The sequence below is a fragment of the Dermacentor variabilis genome, chromosome 8, assembly GCF_050947875.1.
Source record: "Dermacentor variabilis isolate Ectoservices chromosome 8, ASM5094787v1, whole genome shotgun sequence".
Classification (NCBI taxonomy): Eukaryota; Metazoa; Arthropoda; class Arachnida; order Ixodida; family Ixodidae; genus Dermacentor; species Dermacentor variabilis.
Genome location: NC_134575.1, coordinates 63,786,369 through 63,808,556, shown reverse-complemented (window position 1 = coordinate 63,808,556; position 22,188 = coordinate 63,786,369). Strand labels below are relative to the sequence as shown.

Sequence of the window (22,188 nt, the reverse complement as noted above, 5' to 3'; positions counted from 1 at the left end):
AATCTTCAGTTGGTGAACAGATGGACAAAGCGTCTCTTTAAATTAAGCGAATGTGCCTCTGACGACAGTCAATGTGTGTGTGACGATGGCAGCCCGACAATGGCAATGATTATGACGAGTTGATGACGACCGCGGTGTGATTACTACTGCGACCGTTTGATAGGACTTTATATGACATGCTGGTTGTTGTGTTCTACGTAGGTAGTCAAAGGGCGTAAATGGGGGATACATGAGTTGTGACGTAATCTGCAATTCAGTGTTGTGTATTAGTACATACCTAAGTTGTAGCGATGGGATGCATGTTAAAACGATGACAGCATTCGTACTAAGGCATATAAATTATCATGAAGACTTTACTGTTTACAATACAACCAATCGCATAGTTTCTGCCACGCGTTAACTAACATGGCAAAAGTACTGGGGAATGTGGTCTGATCCACAAGGTGGGGAGGGACTAGTATAACACAGTCCGAAACTACGAGTTGTCACGAAAATAACAATAGTCTGGGGCGTGACGCACGCGGGAAACATCTCAAAGAGCTAGTGTGTTTGGTAGTGGTACTATTGTGACCTAGTTATCCTCTCCATACACCGAAGCGAGCGGAAATGCAATGTCGGGCTCCGTTGGAACAGATTTAGCCTTACCGTTGGAACAGGTATTTTGCAACTGATGAGTGCCAGGGGCGCTATAACGTAAAATTATTCCAAACTTTTCTATTCTAATTTTGCAATCAGCCTTCCGCGATTGGTCAAAAACTTTTTGGACCACCCCCCTTTCACCTGTCTGATACGCGACATCACGAAAACCGCGGTAGCTCCCCATCTGATATAACGTGTACACACGAATTATGCATGATTTGACCGAACAAAAGAAAAATAGTTATTTCTGATTCGACGCCTCTTCGCCATTAGCCCTCGGCCATTGGTCAAAAGTTTTCGGGCTGCGCCCACTTCACCTGCCTCTCACGCGACGTCACAAAACCGCAAGAACTCAACACGTCAAAGTTTCGTGTTCGCGATAAGGATACATTATTATGCCGAACAAAACTGAATTTTCTTCTGAATAGCCGCAGGCTGCCCCGTTCCGAAAGGAATAAAAGATGGCTGTCGCCGATCGCTCAGGCACTGGCTACTCGCACCTGTGGAAGAGCATGGGTTTATTTGCGTGTAGTAAAACTTTCTACGTGACCGTGTAACATTTTCGAGGACTTTCGGCCCGTTTATGACCTCGTTCTGCCAACTCTCCTTTGCTGAGGATCCGTTTTAGCGTCATTCTTGTGCTTCCTTTGCATGCCGCCGCGATTGTCGACGAGCCACCGCAAGCTAAGTAAGGGGAAGCGGACCAATCTCAGACGCCGGCACCACCTTCTTCATCCGGATATCGATTTTAAGTGCAGTGGCTCGGCCCTAACGAATTCCTCTCCACTTGAGCGTGCTCCTCGCCTCTTGTGAGCCAATTAGATAAGACAAGCCGCTCAGTGTAGGCAATGTTATTCGTTTTTCAAGCAAAGAAAAGTGACCTCCTGTGAACGCGGAGAGTGTTTTATTTGTCTGTTCAGAGAACCCGGCGGGTGACCGCCCGATGCCTGCGTCGGCGGTTACGCAAATTTGACGCCAGGTGATTGAAATAAAAACCGATTGGATATATTTTACGTTATAGGGCCCCAGGTTATCTTACCTACACTGCGAACCCGCAGTTCTGCTGAGGATACTGTTTTCCTACATGACCGCACGTTCATTCAAAACCATACCTGTCGAAGATACAGACACCCTTAATTGCTTGGACGGCTACCAAATGAGTCGCAAAGAAAGTAAATTTGGTTGAGATGAGAGTGAAAGCCTAGAGATACACTATTATCAATATGCTTGACTGTCCTTTGTTCCTTAATGCAAGGTCCCGTAGATTAGCAAGAACGCTTACTTGCTCATAGTGTGGATCCACTGCTTCGGTAACTCTGCTAAGAATCCACTGCTTGGTAATTAACGATGAAGGTGTATTCTGGTTTGACGCTGGATGGGCTTGCCGCATCTGGTGAAATTTGCTCGTTGGTTCGCTGTGGTCTTCACCCGGGTAGCGCGCCTACTCGCATTACGTGCTACAACGGCTATATCACACGCAAGTGGCATGTGTATTACGATGGGGAACTTGCCAACGATTCGAAAATTATATGAGGCATGGAGGACTTACATACTCTAATGTAACTCGTCTTAAAAATGCGCGGAGTGGTGTGAACAACAACGACGCTGTGGAGACGTTTGCACAAAAGTAAGGCATAGCTGACATTGGATACGAGTAGATATGCGAACGTAAAGCTCTAGAACCGTCAATGTGAAGGCAGAACAGAACGCTGCACCGACCACAACTCGGCAAGGCTTTAATGATGGCTCCACCTCTATAACTTAGGAGGATTACGAATTTGCTGAAATTGCCTGCAAAGACTGAGAAGTAGTGGAAAGATGCCATGATGGTCATCGAAGAGGCAGCCTATAGGTTAACCACAAACTCGTAAAGGCTCATGGGACGCGTCATCTGCTCGACGCTTTCGGTTGAACAGATGACCGGATCTAGCGCATGATCTTCCGTTCGCGGGACTGGTCACGCTTGCTATCCGTACACCTTCATAGGAAGGTAGCAACCACGCTGCTAATTTCTAGAGCCTGTTGAGCTCGCATCGAAGACTGACAAAGAAATCTGAGCCCTGGCTGTAATTTAAGATATTTTAGTCGACCAATTGAATATGTGAATCAGCCAGCTGCAAAGAACCTTGATTTTCCCCAAGAAACATATCTTCGACACATTTGGCTTTTCAAACTTTTATATCACTCCTAAATTCGACGGTTCGGAAGTTGGAACACATACTTGGAATTGTATATCATTTTAAAGCGAACATTTAAGCGTTTGGCGACGTTTACATAAGAATCATATATGTGTTGCTTTGTAAAATCACTTGCTCTCCACGTTACTGATAATATTTCCTGTCACATGCGCAGAAATAAAACGCTAACCATGCGGTAAGCATGGTTTAACCAGATTTTTAGGTATTTTTTCTTTCTCCAACTTCACCAAAATATTTCTTATAGATGTCTCTAACGCGTTTAAAGCTGCAGTATACCGCACATGTTTGAGACACCTTGCGATATTTGTGTGAGAGATGGAACATGACGCATGCAAGAAGTGTTCTTCGACCGCCGTTGGCTTTCCTGCTCTCTATATGGAAAAATTTACAGGACGCTTAAGCTCCGCCTTTAAGAGTGGAACGCGATAGCGTTCAAAGGCCTCTTAGTTGTTTTCATGCTTCCCGGCAGCTGCAGCTTATGTAACCGTAATGTTTACCGGGAAACGCTGGCTGCCAACGCTATCCACGAAAGCGAGCTTTCTAGTAGAAACGTGGCCTCTTGCGTGGGTCAATCACCTGTTATTGTTTCGCACTTTTCAAATTTCAGTATGAGAAGAGCTAACATAAAGTGGAAGCGCTGTCAGTGTGTTTTTTTCTCGATTATATTTGTTTGGGGGCTGCCATTCTCAAAATTCCGAAGAATCACTTTGCAAAGAACGAACGACAAGGTATGAGCGACTTTGGTGATGGAGAAGTGGTTGGTTATGTCTGGTTCAGAATTCGGTTCAAAATTATTTTTGCCGAAGCGGCGTCCAACACATACGCGGGACGCTCACCCCGGATTGCTTGCGAGACGGGCTCCTTAGCGCTATCGCGTTAACAGCGCAGCTTTGTCATCGTCAGACTAGTGTTTAACGCCTGGTTCACCTTTCAGAAAATATACGAGAAAAATATATGGTCTATGTCTTTTCGATCCTCTCAGTAGACCTAGCTGATCGTGCACGGAACACGATATTAAGGTCGCTATACTATGCAAGGTGCTCGCCTAAATGTTGTGCATGATATTTGTGCCAGAAAAAACTTGCATTGGAACCGCTTAGTTGCCTGCAGAACCTCCATAACGAAACCACCCATGTTTGAACCGTCCTTGTCAAATTAAAATAAAACAAACAAGCAAAAAAGTGTCCTTGGCACGAACACAATTCCCTTGAGAACAAGAAAATATGACTCGCCATTCAAGATAATCACGAAAATTCCACCGCACACATAGCTAATTGACGTGCTCAATCGATTCGGTTAACAAATTATTTTAAATGAATGCCTACGCTGAATTCTTCCTGGTAAGTCATCAATGCGGCAATCGCAAGCTCTAGAACCTAGCAGCGTGGTCGGTAGCTTGAGACCAAGGCGCACAGATAGCAAGCGCGACCGGCCGCACTAATGGAGAATTATGCGCCAAAGCCGACATCTGTTGAACCGGAAGCGCCAAGCATATGGCAATTCCCATGGCCATATACCAGTTTACGCCTCACCCATACTCAAACCATTAAGCGCCCTCATGAGGAAACCACACACGTGAAAAAAATGCGAAGCGCAATGTGCGGTGGGGAACCGTTCCCAAAAGCAACGCTCATGAGAATACCAATGTGAGCGACTCTCGCAGCCCGTCAGAACCTCTCAGCCGATAAGTGGCAGGTTCCGAAGCCAAAGCTGCAGCCACACGACTGTGCCAGGTAGGATGTTTTAGTGATGCAGTGGGTGTCGTCAGCTTCTGTAAGTGTACTGAGCAGTGTATTTAGGCTGAGAAACAACTCTACAGAACAATAGGAGGCAACCGACATGCACGTAAATGGCACGACATACGAAGCCTGCAGTTGTGCTAGATTCAGGGCCACGAAATGAAGCTAAATTTTCCTATCGCAAAGCAATGGTGGTTCAAATTAGGACATACCTCATTGTAGCCAGGCCGAATGTTAAAATCTAGGGGCGCTATGACGCCAATGTCAGTTCGATAGACTTCTGCCTGAAAGTGGTTTCGATTAAAGTGTGGCGAAAGAGAGAAATGTAGAAACTGAAGAAAAAGCCAACCGTTTGGTGGCTATAGATTGTGTACGTATTGGCAGCCTTGTTAGCGTGCAAGGAGGTCTATATATATACACTAGGGGTGGTTTATGGTAGTACACATTATTTTGTATGTTCTAGTACCCTTTGGCGTGTAAGCACCAAATGCTGAAACGGATCGCTGTGACTTTTTCGAACGCCTTGAAAGTTCAATTCTGAGAAAAGATAATCTTCCAGGGTCATTTTAATGGTGAAAATTCCTCGACTCGCTGAGTCACTGTAATGCTATATACGTAACAAGAGTGCATTGACAAACTTGGTGACAAATTACCATTTAGACGACAGTAGCTGTAATTTAAGCAATGGCTTCAGAACTACATTTACGCATTTTCAGGGTGAAATCATACTCCATAAGACATATACTTTAGCTGAGATTGTTCCTAAATGTGTCGACCATGATGATAAGCCCTTATGGTTTAGAGACCACTGCAAGAAAACCTTCACTTCACCTGTGGTATGCAAACATTTCGCTAGGAATTGTTGGAGGAATAATGTTTTGAAAGGTATGTAATGGGCGAACTCAAAGCAATACTACAAAATTTTTCAGGAGGTTCTGTTCAGTTTTAAGAAAATTTTAAACTATGTATCAAGATGAAAGGTATACAACGAGGCAGCACACACCGACACAGCAATATAAAAAGTGAAAAGGGGCTTTTGGCGCACTTCTTTTGGCGCAGTTTCCAACAGCGATGAAAACTGCTATGCCTGGCAAAGTGTAAAGTGCCTTTCACGACACACGAAAGCGCCTCGAGCGTGCAGTCGCGCGCCAATTTTGGGTCTAATCGCGGACCTCTTTCACGCTCGGAAAAACTCTTCTATGTAGCGCGTATTGAGTAACAGAAAGCAGTATTGGGAATTTTTCGTTTGATATACAATGTTATCATTGAGATGCTTCATCTAACTATAATTTTAGAGAAGTTGGTTAATTAAACAGGACTAATTTAGTAATCACACGGATTAAAAAAAAATATCCGGGTATCTCCAAGGGACGGCAAACAATATTACACTTATATGATCGATTAACATGGCATTTGCATTTTATAAATCTTGGTTAAATCTTGGAATGCATATACCCTTTAAATGATTTGCTCAGATTCGCATAAGTGTACTTTGCTGTCTTGACTACATGAAATTATTTCTTAATTTTTTCAAGATCTCCTACTGTTGTCGAATGCCGCAAAAATGTCTCCAGAATGCCGCCAGAATGGCGCCAAATGCCAACGCACTACAAGAATGTATAAGCAAAAATGTTTTTATTTGTCTGTGCGCACCAGCGCGTCATGTTTGCAACGTTCTCGGCCAGTTGACACGTTTACACAGCGCTGCTTTTGGTAACGCGTGTGCTATAAGAAGTTTCGGCTTCTGAAGTGTCGTTTCAATGAATGGTCATTAAGATTAGCGGCGAATCTAACTTGCACTATTGTCTTGAGTGGAGAATTTAACAACAGCGCGAATATTTTAGGTTTAACGTCGTCTCTCTTTCCTTTTAGACGCGGTGCAGTGTAAACTCTCTTGCAAAGTAAAGAGGCCTTAGCGCATCAATTGCATAATAAATCTTTATCCATGAAAGGTCATGCGACACGTGTATATTATATTTATTACTATTACACGAAAATATACCATATTCCATACCTGTGTGCTAATATGAAATAATTCAATATGTAGAATTGCTGGAATTGTATATTTATTATTAGAGATATAGACCACAGCTTTCTTATCATAATGTGAACAGCAACATCCCGACATGTAATGCTGGTGCTTGTATTTTCATTATGTCACACAAAGGAGATGGCTGCTATTATAACGGTTCGCGGCTCTCACGGGACCACACGGTTTACACCACTACACCTTGCCAGAAGGTGGAGTGCGATGGGAATGGAACCCTCTTTTTGTACACGTAAGTCTCATGTGTGTCTCACTAATAGTTATGTAAACTTATTACATTACGCTCGGTGGTGACATAGTGACTTCGGCTTTACGCTGCTAAGCTACAGCGCGCGAGATCAATTAGCGTACTTCAATGCCGCATTTAGAGGAGGGCGAAATGCAAAAACATTCGTGTACTTCGCGTTGAGTGCACGGTGAAGAATCCTAGGAGGTAAAAATTATTCCCGTGTACGCCGCTACGCCACTCCTCATATACGTGCATTTCACACATAAAACCGAGTGACTTCATTTTTCATTTGCTATTACTTCCCTTTTTCATTGGTAACTATTGAGCACCTCACTATGCTTCCTTGAAATTCAGGTTAACCGCAGTTGACAGCTCTGCCACCCTAAGTGACACTATTTTGTGCGAATGCCATGTGAACTATGCATAAGCGCGTTACAACTTTAATTGCATTTAGTAATATTATTCTATCTGGTTTGATTCTTTGTTTATACAAGCCAGCCTATCATTGCCGTGCAATGTTTTTCTAAGAGAGAAGGAGTACTGAAGGCCAGGCATGCTGCGAAGTTTTAATACACAAACATTTGTAGTAAGACCAAAAAGAACTATCACATATAACCTTCAAGTTCAAAGTGCTAGCAGCACCATGAAAGTGTTACGTCGTTACGGACCATCACGCCCTATATTGGCTGTTGACATTGAAAGACCCATCAGGACTCCTCGCCCGCTGGGCCCTCCATTTACAAGACTTCGAGATGCATGTTGCTTATCGATCTGGCCGCAAACACACCGACGCGGACGCTCTATCTCGCTCCCCCTCATAAAGTGCCACAACTTACCTTTCTGCTATGCACTCGGTGTTTTAGTCACCAGCGCTCATCGATATGGCTGCGGAGCAGCGCAGATTCGGGGATTGCGGATCTTTTGGATTGCCTTTCTGACTCACCGGGAAGTCACCCTTTCCGTGTTGTGCGCCGTCAATATTCTCACTTTGCGGTACGAGATGGACTGCTCTATCGCCGCAACTAGGCTTCAAACGATCGAAAGTGGTTGTTCATCGTCGCTCGCCAGTTCCGCGCAGATAAGTGCTCCGCTTTCCATGCAGACTCACAATGCACCCACGCTGGCGTCTATAAAACGTACACCAGGCTCCGCTTCCGCATTTAGTGGCACGGGATGTACTTTTCTCCTGAAGTACATCCGCTGATGTTCAGAATGCCAACGCCGCAAGTCTGCTGCTCGTCGTCTTTGTGGTCCCTTACAGCCAATCCCTTGCTCCTCTCGATCTTTCGAACACGTAGGCATCGACTTCTACGACCCTCTACCCCGGATTGTTGTTGCCGTAGATTCCTTTACGTGTTATGCAGAAGCAGCTGCCCTAAGAACCGCCACAGCCAGCGACATTGTTACCTTCCTCTTGCAACAATTTTTACTTTGCCATGGTGGGACCCGGCAACTTCTCAGTGACAGAGGACGGAAGTCTCTTCCTTTCTGAGGTAGTTAACGCGCGACTTACTGCATGCCGTACTCTCCGTCTTACCACTACTGCCTATCAGCCGCAGGCCAGCTGCATGACTGAGCGATTCAATTGTACTTTGGGTAATATTCTCTCCAGGTAAATTGCATCCGACCACATCAACTGGAATGGAACCTTGTTTTACCATGTGACCTACGCATGAAACATCGTCTCATACCATGACGGGCTCTTCCCCATGGTTTTTCGTATATCGCTGGTAACCATCCTGCACCTTCGACACTATTCTCCCCTACTGACGTGGTCCATCCGAGGGGATGGTTCATTGTCTGTAGCATCCAGATACGTCGAGGAATGCCGCCAGATAAGCCGCGCCTATGCCCCTGACGACCAATGTCAGCAAAACTTCCGTCGCGATGATGAACGGCCTACCGGTTCATATCAGTTCAACTCTTTATTCTCGCTCTGGATACCTTCGACCACTTCCGGTATTTCCTCTAAACACCTAGCCAAGTACCACGTGCCCCACCGCGTCGTGCAACAGACGTCTCTTGTCTATTACCTTGTCGAGCCTCTCACGCTATCCGTTGACGTAAGGCGCCTTTGAAGTGAGACGGTACACGTGCAGCAACTCAAACCATACTACAAGATGGGCATCCTTTCCTTCCCTGGAGTGGCTAGGATGGCGCCCTGTTTTCCGTGGGGAATTTGTCGCGAAGAATACAGGCGTGCGCTTCAGGCCCATGGTCCACGCCTTGCTCGGTGCCCGACGCTTCAGCAACAGGCCTGCCTATGTATCGTGTAACGTTCTGGCTTGTTTAGCCACCTTACAATACATACAATTTTATAACATTGTGGCAATGTCAAAAACAGGGGTCGTCGACCGCAGGAGGGAGAGTTGAAGGTTGCCTTTTTGATACCGAGCGCAACTGCGACTTCTTTTTTACTGCGCCTTGACAAAAACGCTCATTTACACTCGCATTCTTCTCTTCTTCATCGGAGTGCTGGAGCGACATTTTCGTCCCTAATTGAATTACTTACCTCCCCATATTTCTAATAAAGTTTAACACTTCTGCCATGATGCGACTTGCCATGTCAGGCAATGATATTACTCAACTCACTCGAAGATTATGAACAAGGACGCACAACAAGGCCTCAAGCAGAGACGTTTCCGTGCGTGCTCTGTGCAATATGCAAAGAGCAGCGGTGCATACAAGATAACGTTTAACATCAACTCAGCACTGTCGTATTCAACCTAATGGTGAAATAAATGCACATTCGCCGCCAATATCCCCCGCTAATTATCGTCAATCAATGAAAACAACATACAAAGCTTCGAGAACATTGATCCTCACAGTGCGTGGGATCCACATATTTTCCCTCTCGCGCTCAACACATGTATCCAGTCGCACCCAACCCATTGCATACTATGAATGACCCAAGTTGTCTATTTTTGCACATAAGCCAGGAAGTTCCCAAGGAGTGCCGATCACGTGAATGTGCTTTGTGGCACGTGTTTGTATGCCCATTAAGAGAGATGACATGGTGGCAGTGAGCACTGATCGTCACAAGCATGAAGTGATCAGCAGCAGCGCTCGTGACGAACGTACGGGCTTTTCCGCAACTGAATGGTTCGGGCTACCGTTTCCTTAAACGTTGCCATTATGCACGCCTCCGAAACACCCTAAGACCAGCAGTGGGTGCACGGGAACATCGTGCGCATCAGGCCACAAGTCTTTTCGCCTCGCCTTCGCATGTTCTTTATGGAACATTGCGCAGGCCACGTGACGTCAATTACTTGGACCGCAGCCCAAGCGGGTCTGTTAGTGTGGGCAGCGAATGTACACTAGCATCTTAGGGAGTTGAGCGTCACTGAGAGTGACGGTACCAGTTCCTCTCAAGTGTGTGACTATTTGATATTGCAATTTAAGGGCATCAGACAAGGGTGCTGATATTACAAGCGTAGAAGGCACGCATTATGAAAACCGTAAATACTAATTTAGGTTATGTACGGGCAATATATTCATAGGATACTCAATGTGCATACTTTCGTTGTGTTGCTGACTAAGGCATGAAATCTCAAGTGTTGAAGTGTGTTAAAAGAATGTGGGACAGTTGTGCCCTAATACGTTTCATTGGCATAATTGTGACGCACTGCGTGCGAGCATAGTACGAGATCCTACCTGTCATGCTTGATGAGGCACTTTTGACAAACATTTAAGGGTAAAAATATTTCCTGACAAAAACAAATCAAACAGCAACGTAGTTTCTTCTTGATTTTGACCGAACCTTACTGGTGACCACTTCACTATTTCTTTATGAGTAATCTTCCTAGAAGTAATGATGTTGCCAAAACTGTTCTCCTTAAAACATGAATTGCAGATACACAATCCCCTGACCCCACATATCTTGAATATCTTGACTATTTCTTTTGCTCCCATATTTCTCGGTGGCTGACAAGACCTTGAGCATTACCTCAACTATTTTTAGAGTTTCAGTAGTAGTGGGAAATGCACTAATGTTTTGCCCCAATACTGAAGTCTATTTCTTTGTCATGGGTTTCCTTTAGTTTTCTAATCTGTTGTACTTCCCTCTTCCTTTCTTTTCTTCCTGTCTTCAATTTGTATGTTCCGAATCTTGCCTTCATGAGCAGTAATGATGCGTTGTGTCTCTCCCGCTAGTAATTGCCAGCAAGTTCCCTACGCTCTTAATGTTATGTGTCAATTAGAAACGCTTGCAAAACAATTTGTTTATATGCTTCAAAGCAAACGTATATGGTTGCTAAATCAACTTCTCCGTGCATTTGAACAAAATTTTCTCCGGCGCAAGAGCTTGCAATAAGGCATGTCCCCCAAAAATTAGACAGCAGGACACCCTGTTGCACAAATGAAAACACTCTAATCTCACTCCTTTCAAACCAACAATCACGTGCGCCTCTGAATCTGCTGTTTGGTTCACATACTCTACGCTAAGCTCAAACAACTGGCATAAATACTAAAGAAGACCAAACAAAATTCTCAGAAATAGCAAAAAATATCACTAGTCTAAAACCTAACAACAATCTAGCACATCGTTATTACCAGTGTGTACGGAGGAAGGTCCTCTTCCCGATATCCTCTTCAATCCGCCGCATTGGTAAGAGGATGTCGAATATAAGGGTTTAGTGTCACTGGCTGGCAGCACCGGTTTTCGTTGCCTGTCATTTCGTTGGTTTTGTTGGAGTTTCTATGGAAAACAAGAGCCTACGCACCAATAACGAGGTGTATAGCTTATAAGTTGCGAGGTTTATTCTTTCCAGGGAATATTTTCGAGCTGTTGTGGAGCACGATGCTCACAAGTTTGTAATTTTTGTTCCGCCCCTTCGTCATTAGCGAAGTTTCTGTAGCGGTGGCTTATGGTTTCTGTTAAGCAGACTACACGCAGACTTGGTGTGCGAACATTTATTGTTTGGCGATTCTTACTTTTCGCAGCCATACTGTATATTCTTTTGTGACATATACCGCCCTTTAAGAATTCCTGAGATGCCCTGTAGTGTGGTCTATTCTGTGATTGAAACATTTTCTTCGAGCCATCTCTCCTTGCATTTCTTCAATAATTAGCGAGCACAATCTGACTATGGCTCTCGTGAGGGAGTGCTGTTCAAGATATAAAAGTATTTCATTCCTTCGTTGAGAAAGTAGCAAAAAAGGAGCGTACCGTTACCTAGTAGACTCGTGAAAACATAGTATGTCTGCGTCAACTAGCGAACAGCGGCTACGGTTCCTGCGATAAATGAGTGTACATCTTGTGTGACTGGGAAAACAACAACAGCGAAAAATGAACGACTAATAATGTAGAAGAAGGTCATATTTGAACTAGAGGAGCATGTCAGCGACAAGCACTTCTGGCTTTTTATGCCAATACATTGACTGCATTGCACGGTGGCGTTGGGCTTGCAGGTACCAAGGGGTGAGTACGTCTTGCAGAAGAGTCGTGATAGTTTTAGATATTTATTAAATGGCCCAGTTACCATTCAAAGTAGCCTGTGACAAATGAAGCCCTAGGACTCACCTTGGAAACGGCCTAACTCAAACAAGGCCTCCTCAATCTTCTACTCTTCTTGTTAGATTGTTTACGCACTAATCACTGAACGGGCTAGCGAGTTTTCAAGATACCGCTGAAGATGTCCCCTGTCTTCATTGGGAAAGTGTCATAAAACCTTCCTCTGTCGAATTTATTTATTTTTCCAAGATGCATCCCAATAATTTGTGGCGTGGTGTCATTCACTAGTGCCACACACACTCGCCAATATTACAGGACAAAATTACAGGCAGTCAGAAGTCACCAAATAACAAAGGAGCTTCAAAAGCATCAAGCCATTATTTGAAAGTATTATTTAGCCAAAAATCTCCCTCAGAATGGTCAGCTGAGCGCAAAGTGCAATCTACACCGGAGCGCAAAAAATAAACGTAATTACAGAGTGTACCAAAAACAAGGATTCTCAGAGGCCACAATCTTTGCCGACGCTGACCAAATGCCGCCAATAGGTATGCGCGACACTTTTGCGACTCACACTGATTTCTAGCGCTAAAATATTTATTAAATGCAAAACTACTCCCCCAAAGAGAATGCACCCACTGAAGACCTGTTGAAGCTCCAGCATAAAAAGCCGGACAATAGGCCACCATGACATTGGCTGCCCGTTGTCTTGGAGCTTGGCGTACACGAGAACTTTTTGAGCGCGCCCGCGCTCGTTCGAGAATGTTTCCTTCTTGAACTGTTTTCATTCCATAACCCACATGACGCTAAATAAGCATTGTACCCTAAAGAAAAGAAAACATCTGTGTGGAGAATTCGCAGATATTTGAAAACAAAGCTGGGAACTATTCTTAGTCAGAAAGGACGCTGAACAGGCACTCCCTCACCCTTGAGCATTATTAAAGAACATCCACGCCATTTGGTGCATGCGCCCTCGTCGACACCGCATCCACAACAAAAAACAACGGGATGACGATGCTGGATGGTGGCGATGGTATGAAAAGAGTGGTAAAATGATTACGATAGTACGAGAATGACGGCATAATGATACTCGAAGGACGACTACTCTGAGGCGGTGAGCCTGTATCCACGACGGCGTCATGAAATAAAGTCTCAGTTTGGCCGGGAAGGCGACGCATCGATTACGATAGCAAATTATACAAGGTATGGAAAGTAGTTTTATCGGCCGTAGAAACTTGGAAACACTCGCTTACTAATTGATTTGACAAGCATGGTGTCAGCGCGCACAAGTAAACATAAACGCACCACACTCGATGAGCGTAGATACTCGCAGTCAAAGCGCTGTTGTGAGCAAGCGCGGCCACCGCAGCGAGCAATGTTACCTTCGTGGGGCCTATCGCTTCGGCGAAAGAGCGGCGAGAACATGGCGCCCGCAATGGTATGAGCCGTCTGCAGATCCCTTTCAAGGTACTGCGCACGCAACCGCGTGCAGACGGCAAAGTACGCACTTCATGTCGGAGTCGCAGCCGCACCTCCCCCCTCCTACCTCCGGCGATGCGTTCATGCTTTCCTCCCTGCATGGTGCACGAGATTGAACCACGGTCGTCAGTTCCCATTGCGTCCAGTCGCGAAATGCGCAGTTGCTGCTGAAGCAAAACGCCCCCCCTCCCTCCCCTTCCCATCAGCCCACGACCTTTCGCGCAACGGGCACAGTGAAGTCAGTGAAGTGAAGCGTTTGCCTCCGCTTCCCTCGCGCGCACCAGATGGAGCCGCGATCGTCGGCTTCCCTCACGTTCTTTCAGTCGCACATACAGGATACGACGCGCGGCCATGACAAATATGCGGCTGGAGTGTCTATATAATTCCTTTCGGAACAAAATGCACAACGACAATCCGTCGACGACTACTCAATCTCACCCTCAATATGAAGACGATACGTCAAGCTCTCCGCTGTTCTGGTGAAGAGGCAAATGTGCGAAGAATTCTCTTTAATTGTAGGGAAATGAATGAGCACGCGGCGTGTGTCATACGCGTGGTAAGAGTTAGCGGAAATCGAACGTCTTCGATTTGTTTGGCTTGTAGTTTGTCCATACAGTAATAAATATATTTTCGCATATGTAGAGCCTTTCAGAGGTCACACATTATTTCAAAGACCTATAGAGCCATTTCGAACAATGCCAAATTGGATGTAGTCCCTCAAGCGGCCTGCCGAAAACCATCTAGTTGTTGTTGCTGTTCGTGTCACGCTTCGTCTGCCGATTTTGAGAGCATAAGATTCCGCATGAGCAATGAACAAATAGTCTGGGCGTAACTCTATCCGGTAGAAAATGTTCTTGTTCTTAATGGTGAAATTACAGATGAGAGAGACAGAGAGAATGAGAAATGAAAAGCAGGGAAGCAGGGAGGTTCACCAGGGCAGAGCCTGGTTGGCTACTCTGCACGTAAAATATTAGAAGGCTCGCAAAGCGGGTGCAGCACGTAGCTGCCAGCCATCTGCGTAGCTGTCCGTAGCTTATCAATTATTTAAAAAAAATGGTTACAGTCTCAACGACTTTGCACAAGGAGAAAAAGTGCAGATGGGCAGGCCCAGTGAATTGCAGCATATATACCCTCCTATCGCTCACAATAACAGAATGCTTACCTATAGAAGAAGGAACACGCTGACAGTGTGATAGGCTGGTCTGTTATCATGCGCACCATAATATTTTGACGCATTTTAGGAAAACTGGCCTCCCAGGACACCAAAAGCGCAGGAAAGCAGGCAAATTCCACCATCCTAGCATGCAATATTGGCACGTGGAAGTGACGGTGAAAAAAGCAGCAATACGGTGGAATACAAAACTAGCTTTTATTGGGCGAACCTGTGCCCACAAAAACAGGCTACACTTATCGCACAACGATAGCGGCGAACACGGTCGGCGATCGTCGTAAATCAGCGGGTCAAGCGCGTCGGCTTTTATACAGCAGTTGTCGAATGTCCCAGACTAATCGTTGGGACCCACATGCCTTCCACAAAGTTCTACACCATTCGAGTCACGCGATGAAATCAGATAACACAAGGTTCGGCGACAACAGACAGCGGATAGAAGCATCGATAACTTTCCAGAAACTTCGGATACATGCAGGCGCGTCCCGCGCTGTGCGATTACATTTGTTAGGCGGCGAAACGTGGTTGCCCGATAAAGATAAGTGCACGTGTCGATACCCCCTCTTAGAAAGCTTCGCCCCGATGCTACAAATATGAGAGCGAAACACAAAAGGACGCCTAATAAACATAACAAAACAACGAAAAGAAACAAAGTCCAAAGGTCAGTTACGCGAAGCCCCAAAGTTCAGTAACGCTGGTTGTACGGCTTCTAAAAGCTTCTCGCTCAGTCCTCGTCGGCGTATAGGGGTCCAAACCCAAACACGGTCACCGGGCTGGTACTCGACGAAGCGTCGTCGGTGGTTGTAGTGTCGGCTGTCGGTACGCTGCTGGTTCTTGATTCGCAGGTGGGCGAGCTGTCGGGCTTCTTCGGCGCGCTGGATAAAGGTAGCGACGTCAAGATTTTCCTCGTTAGTCACGTGCGGCAGCATGGCGTCGAGCGTCGTCGTCGGGTTCCTGCCGTAAACCAGCTTAAATGACGTGATCTGTGTTGTTTCTTGCACCGCCGTGTTGTAAGCGAATGTTACGTACGGCAGGACCGCATCCCACGTCTTGTGCTCGACGTCGACGTACATTGCTAGCATGTCGGCGAGGGTCTTGTTCAGGCGTTCCGTGAGACCATTCGTCTGCGGATGGTAGGCAGTTGTCCTCGTGTGACTAGTCTGGCTGTATTGCAAAATGGCTTGCGTGAGCTCTGCTGTAAAAGCCGTTCCTCTGTCGGTCATGAGGACTTCTGGAGCACCATGTCACAGCAGGATGTTCTCGACGAAAAATTTCGCCACTTCGGCTTCGCTGCCTTTCGGTAGAGCTTTAGTCCGTTGCCACGACGATCCACTTATTTCCGGATGTTGATGTCGGACCCGGTCCTAACAAGTCCATCGCAATCTGCTGAAAAGTTCAGTAAGTAGTCTTGATCGGCTGTAGTATTTCTGCTGGCCTTGTCGGTGGTGTCTTGCGTCGTTGACAGTCTAGGCTTGTCTTGACGTAACGGGCGACATCGGCGGTTAGCTGCGGCCAGTAATACCTTTCTTGTATGCTCGATAGCGTCCGGGAGAAACCGAGGTGCCCAGCGGTCGGCTCGTCATGTAGGGCGTGCAGTACTTCTGGACGCAGCGCTGACGGAACAACAAGAAGGTAGTTGGCGCGGACTGGTGAGAAGTTCTTCTACACGAGTAGGTTTTTTGAAGCGTGAACGAAGATAAGCCACGCTCAAATGCCCTAGGGACAACGTCGGTGTGCCCTTCCAAATACTCGACTAGGGCTTTTAGCTCCGGGTCCTCTCGTTGTTGTTCGGCGAAGTCTTCCGCGTTTATTATGCCAAGGAAGGCATCGTCATCCTCGTCATCTTGCGGCGGCGGGTCAGTGGGGGCGCGTGATAGGCAATCGGCATCTGAGTGTGTTCGTCCAGACTTGTATGTTACAGTGATGTCGTATTCTTGTAGTCTGAGGCTCCACCGTGCCAGCCGTCCTGAAGGGTCTTTTAAGTTAGCTAGCCAACACAACGCGTGATGGTCACTGACCACTATCAATAGCCTGCCATAGAGGTAAATCCGATATTTTGCTGTAGCCTAAACGATGACGAGGCATTCCTTTTCTGATGTAGAATAATTGCCTTCCGCTTTTGACAACGACCGGCTAGCGTAAGCTATCACGTGTCCACGTCCATCTTTTCTCTGGACTAGGACGGCACCGAGGACAAGGCTACTGGCGTCAGTGTGTATTTCGGTATCGGTGTGCTCGTCGAAGTGCGCAAGTACGGGCGGCGACGGCATGCGTCGTTTGAATTCTTGAAATGCGTCGGCCTGCGGCGTTTCCCACTTGAACGCTACGTCACGTTTAGTTAGCTTTGTCAGCGGCTCAGCGATGCGTGAAAAGTCCTTGACAAATCGCCTGTAGTAGGCACACATGTCAAGAAATCTACGCACTGCCTTCTTTTCGATGGGCTGCGGGAACTTTGCAATGACAGCTGTCTTCTGCGGGTCGGGGCGGACTCCAGACTTGCTGATGACATTGCCTAGGAACAGAAGCTCATCGTAAGCGAAGCCGCACTTTTCTGGCTTCAGAGTAAGCCCTGATGACTTGATGGCCTCGAGTACTGTTGCAAACTGCCTAAGGTGATCGTCGAAGTTTCCGGCGATGACAACGACGTCATCCAATTAAACGAGACAGGTCTGTCACTTCAATCCTGCTAAAACCGCGTCCATCACGCGCTGGAACGTTGCAGGCGCCGAGCACAGTCCAACTGGCATAACCTTGAACTCGTACAGGCCGTCCGGGGTGATGAAGGCGGTCTTTTCGCGATCTCTTTCGTCGACTTCTATTTGCCAATAGCCAGACTTCAGGTCCATCGACGAGAAGTATTTAGCGTTGCAGAGCCGATCCAATGCGTCGTCTATCCGTGGGAGGGGGTATACGTCCTTCTTCGTCATCTTGTTCAGACGACTATAATCGACGCAGAAATGTAGGGTTCCGTCCTTTTTCTTCACCAGGACAACAGTGGATGCCCACGGGCTTTTCGACGGCTTGTTCTTTTATAGCCTCACGTTCTCGCGGCGAAACTCGGTAAGGGCTCTGGCGGAGTGGTCGAGCGCACTCCTCTGTGAATATGCGATGCTTGGCGACTGGTGTTTGTCGAGTCTTCGATGACGTCGAAAAGAGCCTTTGTATCGTCGGAGCAGACTTCTCAGCTGCTGTTGCTTAATCACGGGGAGACTTGGATTAATGTCGTAGTCTGGTTCGGGAACCAGGGTCGTCGGGGTAGATGCGGTGGAATCCGAGAGGGCAAACGTGTTACTGGTTTCCAGAATTACCTCGATGTACGCGATCGTTGTGCCCTTGTTGATGTGCTTGAACTCTCGGCTAAAGTTTGTCAGCAACACTTCAGTTTTCCCTTCACGCAATCGAGCGATCCCTCTTGCGACGCAAATTTCATGGTCTAGTAGTAGACGTTGGTCGCCTTCAATGACGCCTTCTACGTCAGCGGGTGTTTCGGTGCCGACCGAAATAACAATGCTGGAGCGAGGCGAGATGCTCACTTGATCTTCGAGCACACTCAAGGTGTCGTGAGTACGAGGACTCTCCGGTGGCATCGCTTTATCTTCGAACAGCGTTATTGTCTTCGACATCAGGTCGAAGAGTGCGCCGTGTTGGTCCAGGAAGTCCATACCGAGAATGATGTCTCGTGAACACTGTTGGAGAATAACGAAGGTGGCAGGGTAAGTCCGGTCATGAATGGTTATTCTTGCCGTCCAGATTCCAGTCGGCGTGTTGAGGTATCCTCCAGCGGTCCGAATTTTAGGGCCTTCCCATACAGTTTTAACTTTCTTCAACTGCGCGGCGATGGGTCCACTCATGACGGAGTAATCGGCTGCTGTGCCCACTAAAGCGGTGACTGCGTGTCCGTCGAGAAGCACGTCGAGGTCGGTGGTTCTTTGTCTGGCATTGCAATTAGGTCTTGACGTCGGATCACGGCTGCGTCGTGTTGAACGGAAGCTGGAACGTCGCGTCGTCAAGTCGTTATTCGTCGGTGTAGTCGTGGCTTCCTGACTTCGTCTGGACGGCGGCGTGTCGGTATTATGTCGTCGAGATGGTCTCTTCGTCGTCTTCGTCGGCGGCGGAGGATCTTCGTCAGTTCACGAACAGCAACCGCACATCCATCGGTTGCTGCATTTAGTTTTCCGGATATGGGCTCACTGACCGGCCCCGGGTTGGGCCAGTGTATGGTCGGCGCTGCGGCGACAGGTAGCGGCCTGAAACGGCGAACGGGACGGTCGTCGAGGGCTCCACTGAGTAGCGGCGAGGTAGTCGGCGATGTCACGAGGGCGTTCACCTTCCCGAGGGCGCGGTGCATCGATGGCGAACCCTCGCAATCCCAGGTCGCGGTATGGGCATCGGCGGTACACATGGGCGGCTTCGCCGCAGCGGTAGTAGAGCAGGCGGTGGTCGGGGGCTCGCCGAATGTCCGTCTTCCTCGCGTAGCTGCGCTGGGCGACGGTGGGCGTGCTGGCGGCGGCGGCGGTGGACGACGGAACTGCGGCGTTACAGGACCCTGGCGTTGTCGTGGAGGGGACCTTGACGTCGGGCGACGGCGGCGTAGGTCATCGCTTCCGGCTGAGGTTGCGGTGATCGTGGTTGCACCTCAGGGACTCCAAGCGATCGCTGAACCTCTTCTTTGACGATTTCAGCGATTGCATCCACTTGGGACTACGTCCTTGGGTAGAACTTCTGCAACTCCTCCCGTACGACCACTCTGATAGTCTCGCGTAGATCGTCTGTAGCTAGTGATTGAACCCCGGCCTAGTTTGTAGAGTTCGTGCGGTGATCGAATTGCCGGTTATGGATCTCGAGTGTCTTCTCAATGTTTGTCGCCTCACGAAGAAACTCTTCGACGGTCTTCGGTGGGCTTCTTACCATTCCGGCGAATAGTTACTCCTTTACACCACGCATCAGTAGGCGGACTTTCTTCTCCTCGGCCATATCCGGGAAGGCGTGGCGGAACAAACTGCTAATTTCTTCCGTAAAGATGGCAACGTTCTCGTTTGGTAGCTGCACTCGCGCGTCAGCATACCTTTGGCCCTTTCCTTGCGCACGACGCTTGTAAAGGTGCGCAGGAAGCCGCTACGGAGCAGGTCCCACGTTGTCAAGGTCGACTCCATGTTCTCAAACCACCTTCTGGCGGCGCCGTCTAAGGCGAAGTAGACATGCCGCAGCTTGTCGTCGGAGTCCAAGTTGTTGAATGTCGCGTTTCGTTTGTAGGTCTCCAGCCATAATTCCGGGTCTTCAGTCGCTGCTCCATGGAAGGTTGGTGTGTCCCGAGGTTGTTGTAGGATAACGGGGGACGCTGGGGCAGCCATTGGGGTTGTCTTGTCCACGATCTTCTTTGTTGTCTCAGGTAGAAGTCCGTGTTCTGGGGGCAGTCCTTGCAGTATGCAGCTAGCACGCTGGTCTTGGGCGAGGTTGGTTTTGTCCTCGGGCTTCTGGCTTGGATCGCGACTTTGCAGGGGCGTTCGGTACATAAACGCACAAGCACCTCGACCAGATTTCCCGTGGTAGTGACGGTGAAGAAAGGAGCAATACGGTGGAATACAAAACTACCTTTTATTGGGCGAACCTGTGCCCACAAAAACAGGCTACACTTATAGCACAACGATAGCGGCGAACACGGTCGGCGATCGTCGGAAATCTAATCAGATGGTCAAGCGCGTCGGCTTTTATACAGCAGTCGTCAAATGTTCCAGACTTACGCTGGGACCCGCATGCCTTCCACAAAGTTCTACACCATTCGAGTCACGCGATGAAATCAGATAACACAAGGTTCGTCGACAACAGCCAGCGGATAACTTTCCAGAAAGCCAGCATCGATAACTTTCCAGAAGCTTCGGATACATGCAGGCGCGTCCCGCGCTGTGCGATTGCATTTGTTAGGCGGCGAAACGTGGTTGCCCGATAAAGATAAGTGCGCGTGTGAAAATGTCAATATTTTATTATGCTTGCGGAAATCATCAGCTAGCAGTTCGCTAAACATAGACTGCTACTGATGATCTGAGCATAGCTGATTGACCATCGTGTATTACAATTTGCAGGTGTCCTAAGCGCAATCTCACTAACTGCGGACCCTCCAAATTCGATGGACACTTCCCCAGTTGCTGCAAAACATGTGCTAGTTCAAGGCAAGGAACTTCGTAATATGGTGGCACATTTCTTCCAAACACCTAAATTTAGTAACATGTGACCCTTACGGTGGGTCATTTGGAGTTCGGTTTAAAAGTTAACTTTAACAAACGAGCAGTGGACGAATAAAAGCTACCTTTATTATCCATCTTGGCTCCATTATTTGCTCAACGCAAGCTTTGCAAAAAGTGCTGCAATAAATGTCATTGCTTCTCCATGAAGAGTGGGGTGAAAGGTAATTACGTCCAGGTAATTCCAGTGCTGAAACATAAGCAAGAACGATACAAGCATAGTCACATGAAATGAACTAGAAATGCCAGTAATGCTAACTACTGAACAACACGCAGACAGCACTACAAACGGTGTTACAAAGCTAGAAGATGTGAATATCGCAGAATATCTTGTCATTTCTTAAGCAAGGAGCCATATAGCCTCCTTTTATGGAAAGAAAATAAAGAAAGAATGCCTTGAAGGGACACTGTTTGAAGGCGTGATTTTTTCATAGTCCTGATCGGCTGAGTGTGGCAAAAAGGTTGCTCCTGATCAGCAACCTGGCCGGCAAGAAGGGCATTCAACTGACCTTCGAATGATTCCGGTCGGCAGCCGTTCATCCTGCCGAAGCTACAGTACTGTCACGAGCTCACAGTCTACAAGAAACCTTAAGCGTCTCGTCGGTCTTCCATCAGAATCAGTTCCATAGGCAATAAAGCACTCTCCCAAGGCATCGCGTTTTCATTGCAGTTCTCTAGTAGCAATTCAAAAATACCCTGTAGCATTCTTGCGATCCATGGGATTGCCGGAGAATTCTGCTATATCAAGTAGACAATGTTTCCTTATATAACCCTTATGCTACATTGATTTCCGCAGAGCTCTCTTATTTTTGAAGGCCATCGGAGCCGCATTTGAAAGAGGGCGGAAAGCGAATACGCCCGTATCCTGTGCATTGGGGCCACATTAAAGATCAGCAGGTGGTCAAAATTATCTCGGAGTTTCCGACTTCGACGTGCCTTATAAATAAATTATGGTATTGCCTCATAAAAACCCAGAAATAAATGTCTTATTCTTGATGTTC

General features: G+C 47.3%; 2 protein-coding genes across 14 annotated transcripts in view; one reads left to right on the top strand and one right to left on the bottom strand.

Moving 5' to 3' along the window:
* Positions 1-22,188, top strand: part of LOC142590279 (uncharacterized) — a 147,146-nt gene that overhangs the window by 43,723 nt on the left and 81,235 nt on the right. For 7 of the 12 annotated variants that reach the window (XM_075702266.1, XM_075702264.1, XM_075702263.1 and 4 more), the window contains 2 exons: positions 5,293-5,461; positions 6,744-6,855. In XM_075702266.1, coding sequence (XP_075558381.1) covers positions 5,293-5,461; positions 6,744-6,855 — 281 coding nt within the window. Of the gene's footprint in view, positions 1-5,292; positions 5,462-6,743; positions 6,856-21,028; positions 21,255-22,188 lie in introns of those variants that run through there. The other 5 variants (XM_075702271.1, XM_075702270.1, XR_012830061.1 and 2 more) reach the window with 4 other exon arrangements.
* LOC142590280 (uncharacterized) overlaps positions 21,273-22,188 on the bottom strand; it is a 153,905-nt gene continuing 152,989 nt past the window's right edge. For both annotated transcript variants that reach the window (XR_012830065.1, XR_012830064.1), the window contains one exon: positions 21,273-21,377. The gene's annotated coding sequence lies outside the window, so the exon portion shown is untranslated. The remainder of the gene's footprint in view (positions 21,378-22,188) is intronic.